This window comes from Ascaphus truei, chromosome 3, assembly GCF_040206685.1.
Source record: "Ascaphus truei isolate aAscTru1 chromosome 3, aAscTru1.hap1, whole genome shotgun sequence".
Taxonomy (NCBI): Eukaryota; Metazoa; Chordata; class Amphibia; order Anura; family Ascaphidae; genus Ascaphus; species Ascaphus truei.
In genome coordinates this window covers 386,831,561-386,852,290 of record NC_134485.1, presented here as the reverse complement: position 1 = coordinate 386,852,290, position 20,730 = coordinate 386,831,561, and the positions used below count along the sequence as shown (strand labels likewise).

The 20,730-nt window shown below is 40.3% G+C and overlaps 1 protein-coding gene across 6 annotated transcripts in view; it reads left to right on the top strand.

The window, feature by feature from the left end:
* The window catches only part of DYNC2H1 (dynein cytoplasmic 2 heavy chain 1), a 631,818-nt gene that overhangs the window by 89,280 nt on the left and 521,808 nt on the right, over positions 1–20,730 (top strand). For all 6 annotated transcript variants that reach the window (XM_075592400.1, XM_075592399.1, XM_075592403.1 and 3 more), the window contains exons 33-42: positions 1,006–1,188; positions 3,365–3,547; positions 3,863–4,086; positions 4,213–4,328; positions 6,584–6,783; positions 7,461–7,725; positions 11,240–11,447; positions 11,584–11,713; positions 18,926–19,081; positions 19,721–19,980. In XM_075592400.1, the coding sequence (XP_075448515.1) occupies positions 1,006–1,188; positions 3,365–3,547; positions 3,863–4,086; positions 4,213–4,328; positions 6,584–6,783; positions 7,461–7,725; positions 11,240–11,447; positions 11,584–11,713; positions 18,926–19,081; positions 19,721–19,980 (1,925 nt within the window). The remainder of the gene's footprint in view (positions 1–1,005; positions 1,189–3,364; positions 3,548–3,862; positions 4,087–4,212; positions 4,329–6,583; positions 6,784–7,460; positions 7,726–11,239; positions 11,448–11,583; positions 11,714–18,925; positions 19,082–19,720; positions 19,981–20,730) is intronic.

The window sequence follows — 20,730 nt, the reverse complement described above, 5'->3', positions numbered from 1 at the left end:
GGAGAGAGGGGCGCAGGGAGAGAGGGGCGCAGAGAGAGAGAGGAAGAGAGGGGCGGAGAGGGAGAGAGGGGCGCAGAGGCGCAGAGAGAGGGGCGCAGAGGCGGAGAGAGAGAGGGGCGCAGAGAGAGCGAGATATTATATATATATATATATATATATATATATATATATATATATACACCCACCCCATGTTGCAGTCTCTTTTAGTCCCAATTTAAGGCAGGAAACAACGCATTTCTCTATAAGGGGTTTATTCACAGAGATATAAATCATACATTAACAGGCCCACCTTCCCTTTATGTCAAAACAAAACATAAAAATAACACCTATTCCCTTCAGGGAAAACCAACTACACGATAGCCTTTGCCCTTACTAACTGGATGGCCAGATAAGCTGGTTTCCACCCCAAAGCATGCCCTAGCATAAGCAACAACGTACACAGTCTCTGCACACAACAATACAGGGTTTTGCGTATCTATAAGTCTTGGGTTTGGAGCAGACGTCCCTGCTTCAGCACGATCTTGCGTCCTTCCTTCCTAGAGGAGCTCGGCCCCACGTGAGCTCAGAGAATCTCTCTGCTAAGTCCACTGCCAAGGACAGGACATCCCCGCTTCAGCACGTCTCTCGTACTACCTTCTTCCTGGGATTAATGACCCAGGCAGCAGACTCCACGACCACCGTCCAGTGGGTCTAAGGAACTGTGCCAGCCTTCCTTCTTTAGCTGGGGAGCACTTTCTATCCTATCTATCTCTGTCCCCCCCTTCTCTGAGGAACAGCAGTCGGTCTCTTTGTGTATAGTCACATCCTGACTTTTAAAACTCTATTAGCAATCAGGAGCTCAGCCTGCTCAACTAAATTGCAGCTGCTGCTAGTTTTTCTAGGGAGATTAACTCTGTGTGTTGGAAAGATCCCATAGCTGCCCTATTCCAGCACCTAGAGGACAATGATGGTATCACACTATATCTATCTATCTCACGTTTTATTTACTCCCTTATATTTTTACAGGGTAATGCTCCCAAGTTAGTTTACACTCCATTGACCGATAAATGCTATCTCACGCTGACTCAGGCTATGAAGATGGGCCTGGGAGGAAATCCTTATGGCCCAGCTGGGACTGGCAAAACTGAATCTGTAAAGGCCTTGGCTGGACTTCTTGGAAGACAAGTTTTGGTTTTCAACTGTGATGAGGTGAAATAATGCATCTGTATAGTATATTATACATACATCTAACAAAATACTTCGGACTGAATTATGTTACAATGTGTTTTTTCAAACTAAAATAGCAATGATCTAAAGAAAGGAATGTACTAATGCACAGTTTGATGCTTTATGCAAAAAGAGGACTTTGATGTTCTTGGTTTTTACTGTTCTCATTTATTGTTTAGTCATACAATAGGAGATTGGTGGGTTCAATCACATATGACTATACAGTGGCTGCACAGTTGACCAAAGGATTTGCTGAACTGTCTGCGAAGTGCAGAAATGTGGATCAGTTCACTGATTTTAGGCTCTGTTGTAGTGTTGGAAGTCTATAATTAAACAGTTGCTGCTTACATGAAGCTATGGATGAAGTTCTGTGTTTTATGTTGATGATGCTGTGATCTAAGTTTCGAGGCACGCAGACAAAGTGTATTAGAATCTCGGAGGCATTGTCTTGGAGCATTTATGTTCTAGATTTTGCCTAATCCAGCAAACAAATTTCAGGTAATTGTATTTAAAAATAAAAAATAAAAAAGGGGGGGGGGGTGTTATTCATTAAACTATGATAGTCTCGATCAGGGAAGCATTGCACATAAACTCCTATAAAAACCAATGGCCGTTTTTGTGCAGTAGTGCCCCAATTTGCACTATTGTAGTTTAATCAATAACCCCCAATTTCTATATTTTAATGTAAACATAAAACAAAAACAACTTGATGAATGTGAAATCATCCTGTGTGAGTACCACACAAACATGATGTGGCAGACTGTATAGGAGTTTGGCATTGGTGTACAACAGGCCTCTAAGGCTTCACCTGCGGCCCTCCAACTGCTGGCTGTCCACAGAGTCACCATCACACTTCTATTCCATGCATTGAACCGTGCATGTGTGTGCACTCGCGGTTTTTCATTTTGATATATTTTTTTTTTTTTAAGTTAAGTTGTTGAGGTCTCTAACCACTGATACTAATATGTAAAAAAAATAAATAGCTACAGAAGAAACAAAGTATGAACCCTCCCAATGTGAGAAGAGGAGCAGAACGGTTTATCAGTGTGCAATAAACTGCTAAGCAGGGGAGGGAGAAGCTCCTACCCTTGGCTGCAATGTCCCTTCTGCCTGTGCACTAATATATATATATATATTATCTATCTACTGTATATCCCCTTTTGAGGGGTCTAGGGCCTCACATTCGTCCCTTTAAGTATGTCCCACCACAGGTTTATGTGGTCTATTCAATAAAGTGTGATCACCATGATTCCTTGTTTACAAACATTAAAGGAATTAGTATGACGTAGTAGTATCTATGAATTTTAAATGTAACAAAATTTGGGGAGATTTACATTTGGCGAGGTTACAATTGTACTTATTCTTATGGTTTTCCCCGTAAAGCTGCCAAATTACTTTACACGTTAATATGATGTGAATTGCTGTAAACAGTCAGTGGCTACGGCACATTAGTGAATGTATATTATATACACTAAAGCACAGAGGCTCTCACTTCTTCTTGCTGTTGGTTATCAATCTTATTGGACAATCAACAGTGGTGAGAGCTACCATGCTTTAGTGAATAACTGTAGGAGATATGAAGAGCTAGGTATGTATAGTAAAACAGCATTATCTGTCTACATATTTGAATCTTCATAGTTATTTGAAAAGCTGTAAATAGCCAGAGGATCACTTATTATCCTTTTTGATTTGGCTTTTCCCCCTTAAAGATGTTATTCAAAGTGTAGATCTATTGTAGGCTGCAATAACTTTTAATTGACTCAAAAGCGGTCGAGTTCTTCGTAGATGTAACTATTGTACAGCACGTTCAAAACCTCACTAGTCTCTTCTGATTTATTGTCGACATGTTGGTCCAGTTAAAGGTATCACAATTAATCTACTTTTCACTCGATTCAGTAAAGTGAGAAGTAGTAAAACACACAACACTGAATCTATTTCTGTTTATCTGAATGGCAGCAAATGTATTGCTAACTGCATGTTACCCGTTTCTCACCATATTGATTGAGTGCAGAAACTCAAGTGGAAGGCACTGCTATTGGAAGCTACTTCCAGTGGAAAAAGTAGAACTAAAATGCATTGCATTGCATTTTAGTCAAAATACTGTACATTCATCACAACATACCAAATGTTACAGGTCTTCTTGTTTCTCATATTTTAGGGTATTGATGTGAAGTCCATGGGGAGAATCTTTGTTGGCTTGGTGAAGTGTGGTGCCTGGGGTTGCTTTGATGAATTCAATAGACTTGAGGAAGCTGTGCTTTCTGCTGTTTCTATGCAAATACAGACAATACAGGATGCTTTGAAGAACCATAGACCCGCCTGTGATTTGCTAGGGAAAGAGGTAAAAGTAAATCTTCACGGTAATGTGTAATAAGAGGTTTCAAACAATATACTTAAACAATGTAACATTTTTGAGTTGGCGTTTAAGGTGGGAGTAGCAAGACTCCTCTGAGTCTAAAAATGTATACATACTGTATACACTGAATCATATCTAGATACTAAAAGAGCAGACATAAATGCTCAAATTGTGATGTGTAACATTTCAATGTAGTGTATTTTAACTGAATTTCTATTGGCTACAGATATAAGTTACTTTTTATATGGTGCCTATATAATTGTATTATTATAAATCATGAAATTTTCTTGCTTGTGATAGGTTGAACTGGATCCTAATTCTGGAATCTTTATAACTATGAACCCCGCCGGTAAAGGCTATGGAGGAAGGCAGAAACTCCCTGATAACCTGAAACAGCTTTTCCGTCCAGTAGCTATGTCCCGCCCGGATAATGAACTAATTGCTGAAGTGATTCTCTACTCTGAAGGATTTACAGATGCAAAGACACTGGGTAGAAAATTAGTGGCAATCTTTAACCTGGCCAGGTAAAAAAAATGTTTTTTTAATTTAAATGTATTCTGTTCTTATATTTCTGTGGTCAATTGTTGTTTCTAGATAAACATTAGGTTACTTTAATTAATTTTTGGTAATTGTTTCAATTTACAATACAGGGAGCTCTTGACACCTCAGCAGCATTATGATTGGGGCTTACGAGCATTAAAGACCGTCCTGAGAGGATGTGGGAACCTTCTTCATCAGCTAAAGAAAAATGGAACAAAGATGAATAGTAAGCTTAGCTGTGGACTTTGTCTCGTATAGTTAAATGCTCTCATACACATAATGTCACTTTGAGTGTGAAACAAATTAAAAAAAATATTGAGTATGTTGCCATAGTATCGCTCTTTTGCTTGCCAAAGTGTTCTGTGTTCCAAATCTCAATACTTACATTTTTACTTTTAATATTTACTTACTGTAAGTTTGGTTTGTATTGTTTCACATTTGTGAGGTAATGTATAGGTCATTTAAAGGTGAAGATGATTTCAATTGAGGAACCAACTAATACTGGACCTAGTAATAACAAGCCATGTACTAACTAATGTAAACAACTAATAAATATTCAAGTAAGGGGCCATTTTAGGGAACATTGATGTCACTCGAAGAAATTATCTATATGGCATCAACAAATAGTATTAATTTTAGAAAGGCAGATTTTTAGTGTACTAAAGAAGTTTCTACAAAAATATAAACTGAAATACATTTCTTTCAAGAAAAAATATATCAGATAAATGGGCAGTCTTTAAATCATTATCCAAATAATATACGGCAATGGTTTTCAACCTTTGGTTAGGGAAATCCAGAATTAGATTGTGAGATTCTGGGGAACCTCAACCCCATCTCTCTCTCTGCCCTGCCCCAGTCTCTCTCCGTTGTCCCCATCTTTCTTCCCCCTCACACTCTCCCACTTGCGTGCACACATGCACACATTCTTCCCCCTCTCACTTACTGTAACGCACGTGCTCGCCACAAACCAGGACCGGACTGCGGGGCTGAGGTGGGGATAGAAACACCGACCTGAGACAGGGAAGCCGGGTCTGGATTGTGGATTCCGTCGTCGTGGGTAGCTGGGTTGGGGTTGGAGATAGCAGGGTAAATGGTATCCAGGCTGGGGTCAAGGTAGGCGGCACAGGAGGATGGTCGAGGTCACTGGCAATGCTTAAGCGTAGGAGCCTCAGCATAGGAATGGCCTCAGGAAAGAGGACAAGAACTGAAAGTCCGCAGACCAGGTACCTTTATTTAAAAAGAGAGCTTGGTCCCAACTGGGGAATTACAGCCTGACTTGAGTTTTTTTTAAGGTATTAAATTCAGGAATACATTATGTTTAACAAAATAATTAATAATAGCATGGACTCTTGAAAGATAGGTCATGTCAAACTAGCATTATCTGTTTCTTTGAGGATGTAAGAAGTTTAAACCAGTGCAATGCAATTGTGATCAACTTAGATTTTACAAAGGCTTTTTTATACGGTGCCACACAATACTGTAGGTTAGTTTACAAAATAAAGGAAATGGCTCACTGTGAAATTTTTTTTCACCTGAATTGAATATTGGTTGAAGGCTATGCAGCATATAATGGTCATAAATGGAACATATTCAGAATGGGCTAAAGCTGTATGTTGGGTGCCTCAGGATTCAGTACTGAGGCCACTGCTTTTTAACTGTTTTTGTTTTTAATGCGCTCGAGGTAAGCATAGCGAGCAAAGTATCTTTGTTGATGACGCTAAAGTATTTAACGTAGTAAAATCAGAGAAGGATGTCATTTCTGTACAGAAGGACTAGGATAAACTGGACGCTTAGACAGGTAAATGGGAGATGAGGTCTAATGCAGATAAAGTAAGGTTATGCATTTTTGAAACAGCATTGTTTGCCTGTGTTTGCATTTAAGGTCCTAATGGTGTTTGTAAGGCCTGGGACATAGTGCCCCAAACAGTGTGGAGGCGTGCTGAGGCTCAGGGAAAGCGGTGCTTTCCCTGGCCTTACACAGCGCGCCGTCAGGGGGCGGGACGGGGGCGGGCCAGTGACGTCACGGAGCTGGTTCGTCCTCATTGGGCGAACCGCTCACGTGACCGGCCCTGCGCTCCGGCAAGCGCCAAATTTCAAAACTGTGTGAGACAGACGCTTCCGCACGCTTGCGGAAGCGTGCGCGAGCCCCTGCTAAAGTCGCTCTCATTGCGGCTGCAGGGGCTCAGTTTCGAGCAGCAGCACGCCTCAGCACGGGTCAGCGCATAAGCGCTGACCATGCCCGAGGCCTAAGTGATATGGTCTGCCGCCATCTTTTTTCCTAAGTGTTTTTCAATGTATTAGATGTTTAAAATAAGTATATATAAAGGCACACATTTGTTAAACTGCTATAAATTAGTGATATTCTTCTGCAAACCATTTTATTTTCTCTTTTTGTGTATTTATTTCTGAAATTAATAAGTACAACCTATTATTATATCAATAGCAAATATATGATTTCAAATTTGTTTGTTTGCTTTCCAGTCAATGAAAGTCACATTGTGGTACAGGCCTTGCGGCTCAATACCATGTCGAAGCTTACGTTTGCAGACTGTTCCCGATGCGATGCCTTAATTAAGGATGTCTTCCCTGGAATTGATTTTAAGGATGTGGAATACATTGAGTTAAATACAGCTCTGCAGCAAGTTTTTGAGGAAGCAAATTTAGAAATAATTCCAAGCCAGGTATAACTGAAAGCACATTTACATACATGACCAAATAATATTTTATTTAGTTGTGAAGCCTTCACCACTTTGGTAGACAAGGGATTAGGAAAGCATCAGCTCGGTTTGCTATTCAGACTTGGTGACGTTAATAGTAGAATTATCCACATAAAGCAGGTACAATTCCTATACATACTGTAGCTCCCTCCAGGTGTGCTCAACTCCAGACCTGTTGGGGGGCGGGGGGGGGAGAATGGTTGGAGTGGGCTGAGGACTTGAGTTTAGCACCCCTGACTTACTCTATAAAGTTAAATATAGGGATGCCAAAATATACTTTTGCATGATATTGAGGTACTGTATGACGTCAAAGGGTACTTCAATATTTCTGTACATTTGCAACACTGAACTTACCACAGAGATCTATTTGGCATCTTAGAGCAGAACTGTATTCTACCTTGTACAGCATTTTGAAAGGACACCTGTTTTTGTTATTTCAGCATTGCTCAATTCTTCTTCCAAATCAATTTTGTGTTGTAGCAAAGTTAAGCAGATTCATTTTAATATCTGAAATGGTTCTGGAAGACATTGATCTCAGTACTAATTAAAGTAATGACAATCACCATACAATATAATTGGCCAACAGTGTAATAACGTAAGATCTATTCTTGTATAAATCTTCTATTTTCTTTACTTGACAGATTAAAAAGACTCTGGAGTTGTATGAGCAGTTGCGTCAGAGAATGGGGGTTGTTATTGTTGGACCAAGTGGAGCAGGAAAATCCATTCTGTGGCGCATGTTACGAGCAGCACTTGGCAAAGTTGGGAAAGTTGTAAAACAATATACCATGAATCCTAAAGCCATGCCCAGGCAACAGCTACTTGGCCACATAGACATGGATACAAGAGAATGGTCGGATGGCGTCCTCACTAATAGTGCTCGTCAAGTAGTGCGAGAGCCGCAAGGTAAGCATACATTACTCCAGATTGAGTCATATTCTTGTTTCTCCTTCAGAAATTCATTGCAACAATAGTTAATCTTAATCTCTGTGATGATAATATAATGAGATATTATGTATTGTAATCCATCTGGTGCTTTAGGGGTTAATGAAGGTACAAGCTGGGTTTAAAACTACAATGTATGTGGGTTTATGACTTGTCATGGGTCTGTGCTGGTTTTCAAAGGGCACTTGGTTGGGGGGGAGAGGAGCTGGCTATCATGTATGGCCCACTAAAAGTACGAGATGGGTTGTATGGAGCTGATAATCTCAAGATAAGGGCAGTTGTTCTGCCAGAGATGGGAATAAAATATGGCCCCTTTGACAACTTTATTAACATGATACCTTCAAAGACATTCTCTGGAAGGTTCTGCAAGGTTCAGGGGGAGTGGCTAAAAGTATTCAACCAAAGAGTGACTTTTTTAAAAATGAGTATCATATGACGTCATCTGCTGAACATGCTGGGAGTTCCATGTGTGTATCCATGGCACAGTGGCAGGTTTAATAGGTATTAAGGGACAGATATCCATTTGTCGCTTAAATTTAGGATTACGATGGTCGTGATTAGTCTCGATTAGCTCACTTGCGTGTAAGTATTACAGAAGGAAAGTTATGAGTGCAGTTATGTATTGAGGCAGGATTCAAACGTCGTTTTGTAGGAGTCTTTTTACTCTGTCATAAAACAGTCAATATCGCAGCTGATTTATGACAGGGGTGGGCTTATGTTGTTTCAATGGGCAAAAATTGTACTTAAAATTTAGCAAGGGTTTATGGAAATCAGATTTCAACAGAGGTGTGTTTGGACCAAACACGTGATATCTCATCTTCCTGCGCCAGTAACCTCTCTGGGAGAAAACCTATTGCATTTGGGTAATGTACTGTATAGGGATTTCTATTTTATGTTTTATTCTGTTATTTTGATAAACTGTTCTGCATTTATTGTAATTGTATATTCTTGTAATCCTTTTTCTGTAATCTAAGCACTGTATTTTTATATATATTATAACATTTAATAAGTGATGCTTTGGGCTTTGAATGAACTGATTGCACGCTCTGGAGAGAGTATTTACATTTTCGGTCACACTTTGCTACAACAGATTTTTGTGTGTTAAGTGCATACTTTTTTCTATCATAAACAGGGACATGAGACCCTGGCAGATTTATTTATTTGTGAGGGTGACACTGGGTGAGGGTGACACTGGGTGAGGGTGACACTGGGTGAGGCTGACACTGGGTGAGGCTGACACTGGGAGAGGGTGACACTGGGAGAGGGTGACACTGGGAGAGGGTGACACTGGGTGAGGGTGACACACACACTCACTCACACACCCTCTCTCACACACACTCACTCTCACACACCCACTCACTCTCTCACACACTCACTCTCACACACCCACTCACTCACTCTCACACACGCCCTCTCACACACACACGCCCTCTCACACACGCCCTCTCACTCACACACGCCCTCTCACTCACACACGCCCTCTCACTCACACACACACACACACACACACACACACACACACACACACACACACACACACACACACACACACACACACACTACAAGAAACGGAGCCGGGTGTCCCACTCACCAGAGGTATGTTGGTATCTGGGGCCTGCGGGCGACATCGGGGGTATGTGGGGGACATCGTGGCTATGTGGGGGACATCGGGGCCATGTGGTGGCCTGCGGGGGACATCGGGGGTATGTGGGGGCCTGCACGGGCATGTGCGGGACATCGTGGGTATGTGGGGGCCTGCGGGGGCCTGCGGGGGACATCGGGGGTATGTGGGGGCCTGCGAGGGCATTTGCGGGACATCGTGGGTTTGAGGGGGACTGCAGGGGTATGTGGGGGACATCGGGGCCTGCGGGGGACATCGGGGGTATGTGGGGGACTGCGGGGGACATCGGGGCTATGTGTGGGCCTGCGCGGGACATCGGGGCTATGTGTGGGCCTGCGCGGGACATCGGGGCTATGTGTGGGCCTGCGCGGGACATCGGGGCTATGTGTGGGCCTGCGCGGGACATCGGTGCTATGTGTGGGCCTGCGCGTGACGTGGGGGCCTGCGCGGGACATCCGCACGGGCACGGCTCGATGGAATCGTGGCCTGACGGGGACACGCTGGATCCAGCAGCCAAGCAACCAATTAAATTGATATGCAACATATAGAACATAGTAAAGAATTTTTTTTATGAAGATAATTGTTTGTACTAAGATAGTTGTATAAATATTGTTCCTTTTATCAAAATTGTACATGTAAGTAAGATGTTAATTTATTTAAGTAAAATAATAAAAAAATACTGGAAAAAAAGAAGTGTGCGCTCCACGGTGTGATAAAGTACAAAACTATTTATTGCTTCTGCAGTAGTGCGATATGCACTTACATCATCAATGAGATATATAATACAAGGGAGATAATCTGTGTATAGTCCCTGTCCAGGAACCTGGATTCAACTGACCGATTGTCCAGAGGATATTACACCACTCTAGATGCAATAGGCTGGAAAGTGGACCAACATGCTCCAAAGAAAACGTGGTCGAACCAGGTGGCGCAAAATCTCAAACCACACCACTTCACAGTAGCCGAAGCTCAAAAAGCCGCCCTAAATCGAGATCAATGGCGTGGAATCACTAGAGACGTATTGAACATCCTGCCACTGGCCTCCACAACTCATCGCTCCTTACATTATAAAAGATGAAGTAATGTCGTTTACGGAGTAAATACCATATATATTCCATATAATAGATGCAATAAATCGTTTTGTACTTTATTACACCATAGAGCACGCGATTTTCTTTTTTGTTTTGTATATCTTTCTGTGGATGTGGTATTATTTTTATTTTTTGATCGACATCTATTATGAAAGAATCCTGATCTATACTTAAAACACTTTCACTACTTACCAGCACTTTTTAAAAATATATATTTTTTTTTTTGCATATAAACGCACAGGAGTTTCAGTATTTTTCTGCGTGGTGTATTGTTTCATTTTTATATTTCCAATTCTTTGTTCCACTTTATAGTCTTATTGGCCACGGTGCACTTTACTACATTTTTTAATTGTTATTATAGGGCAACATTATATCACTTTAATGATTTATTGTTTTCATTTAGTTGTCTTGTGGCGCCTCTCATGTGTTTGTGTGTGTGTGTGTGTGTGTGTGTGTATATGTATATAATTTATTGTTTAAGTTAACTAGTTCAGTTAACCACAGTTCCCTAACCACTGATATAAATATGTGAAAATAAAAATAAATCAAAGCTACAGCAGGAACACAGTTAAGAATGTGTACTGTAATATTCATGTATTCTTGACTTGTGTTAGAAAAAATAAACTGTACCTGTTCACATTGTATTCAGTAAAATTCTGTTGGCAACAGTGAAGTGACAAATTATTTATAACCATCATTGATGTTGATTCAGGTTTAGTTTTTCTGCAGTCCACTAATGCAAATTTTGCTTTCACAACTATAGAAATTAGCTCCTGGATTATCTGCGATGGTGATATTGATCCAGAGTGGATTGAATCTTTAAACTCTGTCCTTGATGACAATCGTCTTCTTACTATGCCCAGTGGAGAGAGAATACAGTTTGGCCCTAATGTAAATTTTGTGTTTGAAACTCATGATCTAAGCAGTGCCTCTCCAGCCACTATATCAAGAATGGGAATGATTTTCTTGAGGTGAGAAATGTAATATTTAAATTGTTATTGCTTTTGAGAAGATTGATTGTAAAAAAAAAAAAAAAAAAAAAATCACCAAGTAAAGTTTTGTTTATTTTTTTTCTTTATATTAAACTAAAATCTGTCTTTTCTTAAGTGATGAAAATACAGATATTAACTCTTTGATACGATCATGGCTCAGAAGTCAGCCTGAAAACTGCAGACATAATTTGGAAAACTGGATTGGAGAATATTTTGAAAAAGCTTTAAACTGGGCTCTAAAACAGGTAAATCAACTCTGGATTTGTATTGTCTGATCTTTTATTATTATTTTTTTCATATACAGTATCTTGTTTGAGTCAGCTGCAATGCATTACAGTCCCTTTTAGCCATGAAAATATTAATTAACTTGATGTGTTGCTGGCGTCTGGCAGTGAAAGGGTTTAGTAACGTGATGTTTCAAAGTCACAGGACTGAATGTAATAAAATGATTACTTGTATGTAGTTCAGTGATTCTCACTTGCTGGTCTGTTTATCATGCCTTAATTTTCTAGTTGTTCCTTCTATAGTAAGAGTAATGGTACTGGATAGGTATCAATGGCGCTAAACACAATAGAATGGTAAATAAATTAAATATACAACCAGATGGGATGGAGGGATGATCTCAGCCGGCGTGATTCAAACATGAAATAAGAAAAAGAAATACATAGTGTGATACTGTTAAGACACTAAAACAACAAACAAACAAACAAAAACTGGCAATGTTGCTGAACCATACACTAGACTAAAAAGATGAATTTAATACATTATAAAAAGATACAGTACAATTACGCACAAATAGGCAAAATTATAGGACCCAATCGATATCTGGCCGAATTGCCCGCTTACCGAAGCCAAGATGTTAAACCGCAGTGGATATTTTAGAGAGTATCCCCTCTCACAGTGGCTGGCACAGCTCCCAGATCGATTTCCGGTATTCGCCGCGTGTAGAAGTTTGGTAATGGAGGACGCGTGGATTCTACTCCGAATCTCTTGGTCCCATTTCAAATCAACAGTCCACCAATCAGGAGTGAGGTGGGCAGCTGAAGTGGGCAAATCAGAAGAGGATGTGTGGCTACAGCCAAAAACGTTCCAGGGGGAGTGTCAAAGAAGGAGATTCAAATCTGGCCAATCCGAAGAGGGTCTGCAAGTTCCCTTCTCCACTGCTTCAATCTGGTTCGGAGCTACAGGCACCCCACTCAGATCGGTGCAGTTTTGCCAGGAAGAAACAAAACTCCAGTTCCGTTCTGTTGCTGCTCTCATGAGGTGGCTGACCTCTCCCTAGTTTCCCCACAATGAATACATGTACAGCAGCGACAAAAAAATTGTGAATCGCAATGAGAATTACAGAAATTCCATAGTTTTTCCTTGATTAACCTTCTTGAATCAAAACCAGTCTTTTCTTAAATATCCAATTGGGTTTATATTAAACAAAATGATGTATGAATTAGACATATGAGTAATTAAGAGTCGGGGTATGCGAAAAAGTAAGTGAAACCTTGTTTTTCCCCCCGCTAAATTAAGGTGATAATTAGAATCAGGTGTTTAAATAATTAGGTAGATCTTCAGGCGTGAGTTTGGGAGGCCCCACCCAATATGAAGATCAGAAACTTTGTGAGTTTTGTCTTCACCATACAGGTGTGTGGAAACACGTCAAAAGAAATCTCTGAGGAGCTCAGGAAAGCAGTTATTGATGCTCATCACTCTAGAAAGGGTTACAAAACCATTTATAAGGGGTTGGGGCTCCACCAATTCACTGTTGGAGAAAGTTCAAGATCACAGTCATTCTACCCAGGAGCGGTCGTCCTACCAAAATTTCTACAAAGAACAAACCGGCAAATCATCCGCGAAGTCACAGAGAACCACATAGTAACATCCAAAGATGTGCAAGCCACTCTCGCCTTGGCTAATGTGAGTGTTCATGACTCAACTATCAGAAAAAGACTGAACAAGAATGGTGTTCATGGAAGGATAGCCAGGAGGAAACCAATGCTCTCAAGAGAACATTGCTGCCTTCGTAAGTTAGCCAAAGATCACATAGGTGATCCACAAGACTTCTGGAACAATGTTTTTGGGACAGATGAGTCAAAGGTAGAACTTTTTGGCCTCAATGAGATATGTTATATTTGTCGGGGGGAAAAATTGCGTTCGAACAGAAGAACCTCATCCCAACCGTCAAGTATGCTGGTGGGAGTCTGATGGTTTGGGCTTGCTTTGCTGTCTCAGGACCTGGATGGCTTGCCATCATTGACACAACCATGAATTCTGCATTGTATCAGAAGATTCTAGAGAAGCATGTTAGGCCATTTGTTCGTGAGCTGAAGCGGAGCCGAAAGTAGGTCATGCAGCAAGACAATGATCCTAAACATACAAGCAGAATCTTTAAAAGAATGGCTGCAGGAGAAGAAATTGCGAGTTTTAGAATGTCCTAGTCAAAGTTTGGATCTAAACCGCATTAAAGGGGCCCATGCTATAAGCGATCATAAAAAAAAATTGCCGGGCCATTTAAATCGCCATTTTTTGGAGCGTTGCTATCACGGTATTCAGAAAGCCTCTATGACCTGTGATGGCAAAATTCCCAAAACGGGCGAGGAGCCGGCAGCGTGATGATCGCCTCTCTGAAAAGGCCTAACTCAGCGATTTCTTTCAGCTGGACAGAGAGCTGCTCAGAGAGAACCGACTCTCCCTGCGCAAATCTTGCCAGAAATTAATGTTTTTAATATAAATGTTATTACTAGTGTAGATGAGCAGGGGGTCTCCAGAGCAGAACCGCATTGGTTTGAGGTCCGGGGACCCCATGCTTCCTGAGATACAAGCCCCGTTATGGGGTGCCGGTATCTACTATGCATTTTATTCTCACGGTCACGTAATGCGGGACATGTAAATTCATAGGAGATACCGGCACCCCATAACGGGGCCTGTATCTCGGGCAACAGGGGGTCCCCAGACCTCAAATCAATGCGGTTCTGCCCAGAGACCCCCTGGTCATACACTAGTATTAAAATGTGTATTAAAACCGCTGCTACCCACAATAAACATTAAAAATACAACAGCACTAATACCCACCTCCTCTACCCCCACATAATTGATACCAGAGGCCGCGTGTGTCCAGGGACCCTTAGGCGGTCCCCAGGTAGTCCCGGGTGTGTTCAGGGGTCCTCACGTTTATTTTATACATATAAATAAATACACCCCCCTGCCCCCAGCACATACAGTACAGTAATGGGCAAAATAACCATTATCCAGATATGAATAATAGGTAATTTGCCCATTGTTAAATAAAACATTAGGCAGCCAGCATAAATAAAGTTAATAAACCTTTCTACTTACCCCTGCCCTCATGAAGGGCTAATGCATATTGCAGGTCCATGTCCTCCGATGCCAGCAAGAATACAAGAAAAAATACAATCTAATGGCCCCTAACCCCTTAATCACCTTGGCAGTTAATAACCGCTATATTAATAAAGGGGTTAACCCCTGTCCCCCGCTACCCTCCCGGGAAGCCTAACCACCCATCCCGGGACCACTATCATCCCTTAAAGTGACGTCACATCCTTTTGAACTAATGTGACCTATCACATGGTACAGCAACCAATGGGATTGTCTTAAATCCCATTGGCTGTAATACCATGTGAGATAGCCATGTGGTTTTAAGGATGTGACGTACCTCCCTTGGAGATGAAGTCACATCCTAAAAAAAAAAAAAAAAAAGAGGCGGGCACATGATACAGCGTCCAATCAGATTGGAGCTGTACCATCTGACCTGAATGTGATGTCACAGGCCATATATAAGGCCTGGATGCCTCATTTAACAGGAAGAAGACGACGACAGCATCCATTGGGACTTACCATTGGGTTTGATTGGCAGATGAAGAAAGAATATAGAAGATTAAAGAAATTAAAGAAATAATGACAGAAGATAGGTGATTGAAGATGAAAGAAGAATTTTGTAACCTTTTCCGAATCTTCAAGGTAGATGGCGTTGGATTGACATTGATGACGTCGCGGTACGAGAGCTTGCAGAAATGCCGGGATTCGGAGGGTCAACACTTCTAAAGATAAGAAAAATATTGAATGTATGTAATTTTATTTTTACAGGTTTTTTTATTGTATTTTTTTCTCTTTATTTTGGGATTGCCTACTGACTGATGTATTAATCTTTGCCCCTGGTACAGATAAATACAGTGATGGCCAATGCATTGTTTGGGAAATGCTTGTTTAGAATTGATATTTTTTCTATTCGTGATTATTGTTTGGATTATTGTTTGGAATTTGGATGGCTTGTTTTTAGTATATTTTAGGATTTGTTAGCGTTTTAAATTATTTAATTATTTAATTGTTTTGTTGGCTACTGGTTTAAATTAATTAATTGTTTTGTTGGCTAGTGCTTTTATTTCTTTAATTGGTTGGCAAGTGTTTTTATTTATTGAATTGGGGTGTTTAGGTCCTTGTGTATATCTTTTTTATTGTGTTTTTTTGGCCTTCTTGCTTTTTTTTTTTTGTGTGACCATTGACTGCTATAGTGGCTTATCATGCCCATATTATATGGATATGATTTACCACTATGCCAATCAATGGGTAGAAGGTGGTTATAGTGGTCCTGGGGTATGTGGCCTCCAGGTGGGTCACGTGGGAGGGTGGGTTAATCCCTGAATTACTATTGCAGTTATTAACCACTAAGGTGATTAAGGGGTTAGGGGTCATTAGATTGTATTTTTTCATGTATTCTTCTTGGCATCGGAGGACATGGACCTGTAGTATGCTGACGAGGACGCCTTTCATGATGGCAGGGGTAAGTAGAAAAGTTTTTTACTTTATTTATGCTGCCTGGCTAATGTTTTATTTTATAATGGGCAAATTAGCTATTATCCATATCTGGATAATAGTTATTTTACCCATTACTGTACTGCATTGGTGGTGCTGGTGGTTGGGGGGGTTGGTGGGAGTGTATTTATTTAAATGTATTGTAAAAAAAAATTGGCCACAGGATTGGTACCGCAGGCCAGTAGGGACCCGTGGGGACCACCTGATGAGCCCTGAATACCCATAGGGACCACCCGAGGGCCCACAGACACCTGCGGGGACCACCTGAGGACCCCCAGACACCCGCGTAGACCACCCAAAGGCCCACAGACACATGCGGGGACCCCCTGAGGACCTCCGGACAACCGCGGCCTCTGGTATCAATCATGTGGGGGTTGAGAAGGTGGGTATTGGTGTTTATTGTGGGTGAAAGGGGTATTTGGCCCTTGGTGGGTAGCAGGATGGGTTAACCCCTTCATTGCCTTAGTGGTTGGCAGCTAAGGTAATGAAGTTGACTGTAAAAGCATTTTTATTGCATGGGATTCATGCTGGGGGTCTCCGGTGCTGATATTAATGGATATCAGCTCCAGAAACCCCCGGCATCATTTCGATGCAGGAATTTTTTTTTCCCCGTCTCGCAGCTTCTCACCAGCCTCACGCCACCTTTTCCTGGTATGAGGATTTTGGGAGAAACTCTCCATTCTAGAGCCGCGATAAGCCTTGATAGGCCTCGATAAGCTAATTGAAACTACTAAATGAGTGAGCTCTCAGCGTAGGTTCCGTGAGCAGTAGTGCGGGACTTGCACTATTCCAATACTAACTCTTCTCCGATACGTGAGTTCCTTGCTGGGGACATTACCACTGCATCAGCAGAGGATACAGCCACGGAAGCAAGACCAAAGACCGGAGTGCCAGGCTGTCAGGACATCTCTACCTACAGTACCTGGATAGGACCCGAGTGATGTCGATGGTGGCGTGCTGATCCGTGACCTGCTAAAGTGGTAACGTGCCCCAAACATGCCCTGTTTTAACAATTGGATTTTTTGTACGTGTATATAATACCATCCCTTGTATTTTCCACATTACATTTTACGCTATGAGAGTTGTGCACTGTCTGTTTTCTTTTACATGTCTTCCAAGATGCTGAGCCATCTGCCCTGATCAGCAGCAGACTTTCATTCGTTATTGTTTAAGGTCATCTTTTATCACTTGCACAAGTCACTGATTTGTATCTAACCTTGGTGTACTATTTTATATTGTGTACACTATCACTTTATTCTATTAAGTCTCTTCTACACTTTTATATATGTAATCACATTATTCAATACATTTGGTGCACAGTTTTTTCTATACCATTACTGAATAGCAGTAGGCATTTTGGCCTATAAGTGGCTTATGAGTTATCGAACTCACAATATCTCCATAATAAAACAGTTTTCACACTTTTAATGGTAAGTGTGGCGCCCGTTGAGTCTTGCAGTATCTTGTGGTGTCGGTCTCGTTATCTCTGCATGTCGGAATGTGCATGAGTGATGCGGACACCTCTGTTCCGTCACCCGCCGTGCGCTCTTTGTCAGCAACTCATAGTACGAACCGCAAGAGAAACTGGGACTCCTCCACAAGATTGTTAGCATACAGCCGAGTAGCCAGCTAACCCTACACGTTTTGTGAATAGAATCACCTCATCCGGGGCATACTTACCATTGAAATTACCAGTATTACTTCCTGGTATCTCTCTGGGATTTAAAAGCCCGTCCAATAGCAAGCTGCAACTGATAAGATTGCAGCTTCCTATTGGCTCGTGGAACATGTAAAATTTGAACGGCCATTTTGTTTTTCCTGGAGGGGCTGCAAGACCGGTAACTTCACCAGTAAGTATCTTGGGAACCGGGGAGTCCTGGTGCTGAAAACAATATGCTTCAGATCAGGAGGATCCCCTCATTACAACACTTTTAAAAATGTCTGTTTCCGAAACATTAATATTTTTTGTTGATAATTTATTTTACGGCCATGTACTATTAACAGGTGAAAACAGTTGTAATCCTAATTACTGGCAAGCACGTTCATAGTAGTAGTTTTGCATGCTCCAGTTTTAGCATGTGAGTTTCCATAATATAATCTTATGAAGGATGATATTTCATAAACACAACTAGAACATAAACTTTGCATTCCTTCTATGTAAACAGTGCCAACATGCAATTTCCATGTATTAAATAGCACGGTTGCGTGCAAACGGCATTCAAATTTACTTGTATTTGGAACTGTTCCCATACACCAATAATGTAATGTAACCTAAACTATTGAATAAAGTGTATTGTGGACTGTAAAGATTAAGAAATCTATTTAATGTGTAAGTTGTTTATAAAGATTGGCGTTGTACTATTGAATGTATTTATTTATTTATTTATTTTTTTGTTTTGTTTAGTTTTTGTTTGTAGACAATGGCTTGGGCTATTTTTTTTTTTTTTTTTTTTTTTTTAAGTTCGATCCATGCAAAATGGAATGATTTTACTATTAAGCTAAGGTATATGTGAACCATCACAGGTGTGCGCACACTGTTTATAAATAGTCTTTTGTGAATTAGATCCTTTGCCCTAGTTTTGACAGGATAGAGTAAGTAGGGACTACAATTCTTAAATCTGTATTCTTATCCATAGAATGACTTTGTGGTAGAAACCAGTCTTGTTGGGACAGTTATGAATGGATTATCCCACCTTCATGGCTGTACGGATCGGAGTCAATTCATCATTAGTCTGATTCGGGGGCTTGGAGGAAACCTTAACATGAAGTCAAGGAATGAATTTGCAAAAGAGGTAATCGCTTCAAAATTCAACCATGGATTCTTCAAAATAATCAATTTGATTTGATTTGCAAAATGTCTTCACACCAGAAGTAATATATTTAGAGACAGTAAAGACAAGATGCAGACAATTTTTGCTTCTATATTCAAACCATTGTTTAAATATTTATAATAATGATTCAATATCCTGTTTTCAACATAATGTAGTGTGTATGCTTTTGGAGATGTTGTGTAGGAAAAAGGCAATTCTTTCTCATGTATGTGGTTTGTAAGGAAAGAATGGCAATTTTAGATTATTTTTTTTTATCCCTATATGAGACCAATAGAAAAAAAAAATCACAAATATTAGGAAGGCAGTTTTTTTGTTTTTTTGTTGTTGTAATCAGATAAACCTTTTGGATGCCAGAATATCATGGTTCATAAATGTTTTTATTAAAACATTATTAGTTGTGATTAACAAGCATTTCATGTTTTATTAAGCCTGTGTTTTACTTTTAACAATGCATTGGGCTGTAAAGGTTCTTATACAGTACACCAATGTTCTCAACATACTAACTGCTCCATGCTATAACTCACTATAATAATTGACAATACATACTGTAAAAAAAAAAAGATTCCATTTTATTTCCTTTTTACTTTCCCTTCTCTATAGGTTTTCAGTTGGGCACAGGAATCTCCACCCGATCCTCGTAAGCCTTTGGAAACATATTATGACTCTAAAACAGGACGCTTAATGGCCTATAACCTTGAAAAACCTGAGAATTTAACTGTGGAAGACTTCAGTAATCCTCAAACTCTTCCAGTTATCAGAACTCCTGATATCCAGAGGGGTCTGGATTATTTCAAGCCATGGCTTGGTGTAGATACTAAACAACCATTTATCTTAGTTGGCCCAGAAGGATGTGGAAAGGGGTAAGTAATGTAATCTTATTTTAAACTTCTGGTTAAAATATTTTTATAAATAAAAAATAAAAAAAGTATATCAAGAAAAAAACCATTAAGTGGCCTCATTTTCATGTATGATCTAAGTACAAAATAATAAATTGACAGTATTACAAGTTACAGTTGCAAACATGTTTAAAGTAGGAAACAGCCGAAGTCATGAAAGAAGTTAGACAGATGGCAATTTTGAGAGACTCTTGGAAATTATTTCCGAATTTGGGCTATCAGTAAGAAAAGGAAGTGCGACTAGATTTTATTTATTGAACCTTAGAACCATAATTTGATTTCTGGAGGCGGATCTAAGGAGATAAGTGGTGTGTATAGTAGAAATGAGATGCCTGCTCCGATAATTGGGTAACTTGTCCAGGAAGTATTTGAAGGTAAAACAGGAAAGATGTACATTGCGTCTGAATTAAGGGATAGCCAACCTAGTCCAATTAACAGATCACAATGGTGGGAGTTGATGTTAAATACTGTAATAAGACAAAATGGCATATTGATTTGTAAAGAATGCTGTTTGCTGAGGTGAGTTTGGGGTGCTGTACCATAAACTATATGCTCATAGTCAATAATTTACATTAGCATCTGCTGTGCAATGCACTTTCTGACCAAATGGCTTAGGCAGGATTTATTTCTATAACGTACACCCAGTTTGGGATAGATTTTAGATGTCAGTTTGTCAATATGTAAACCAAATGTTAGAAGGAAGTAAAACCACAT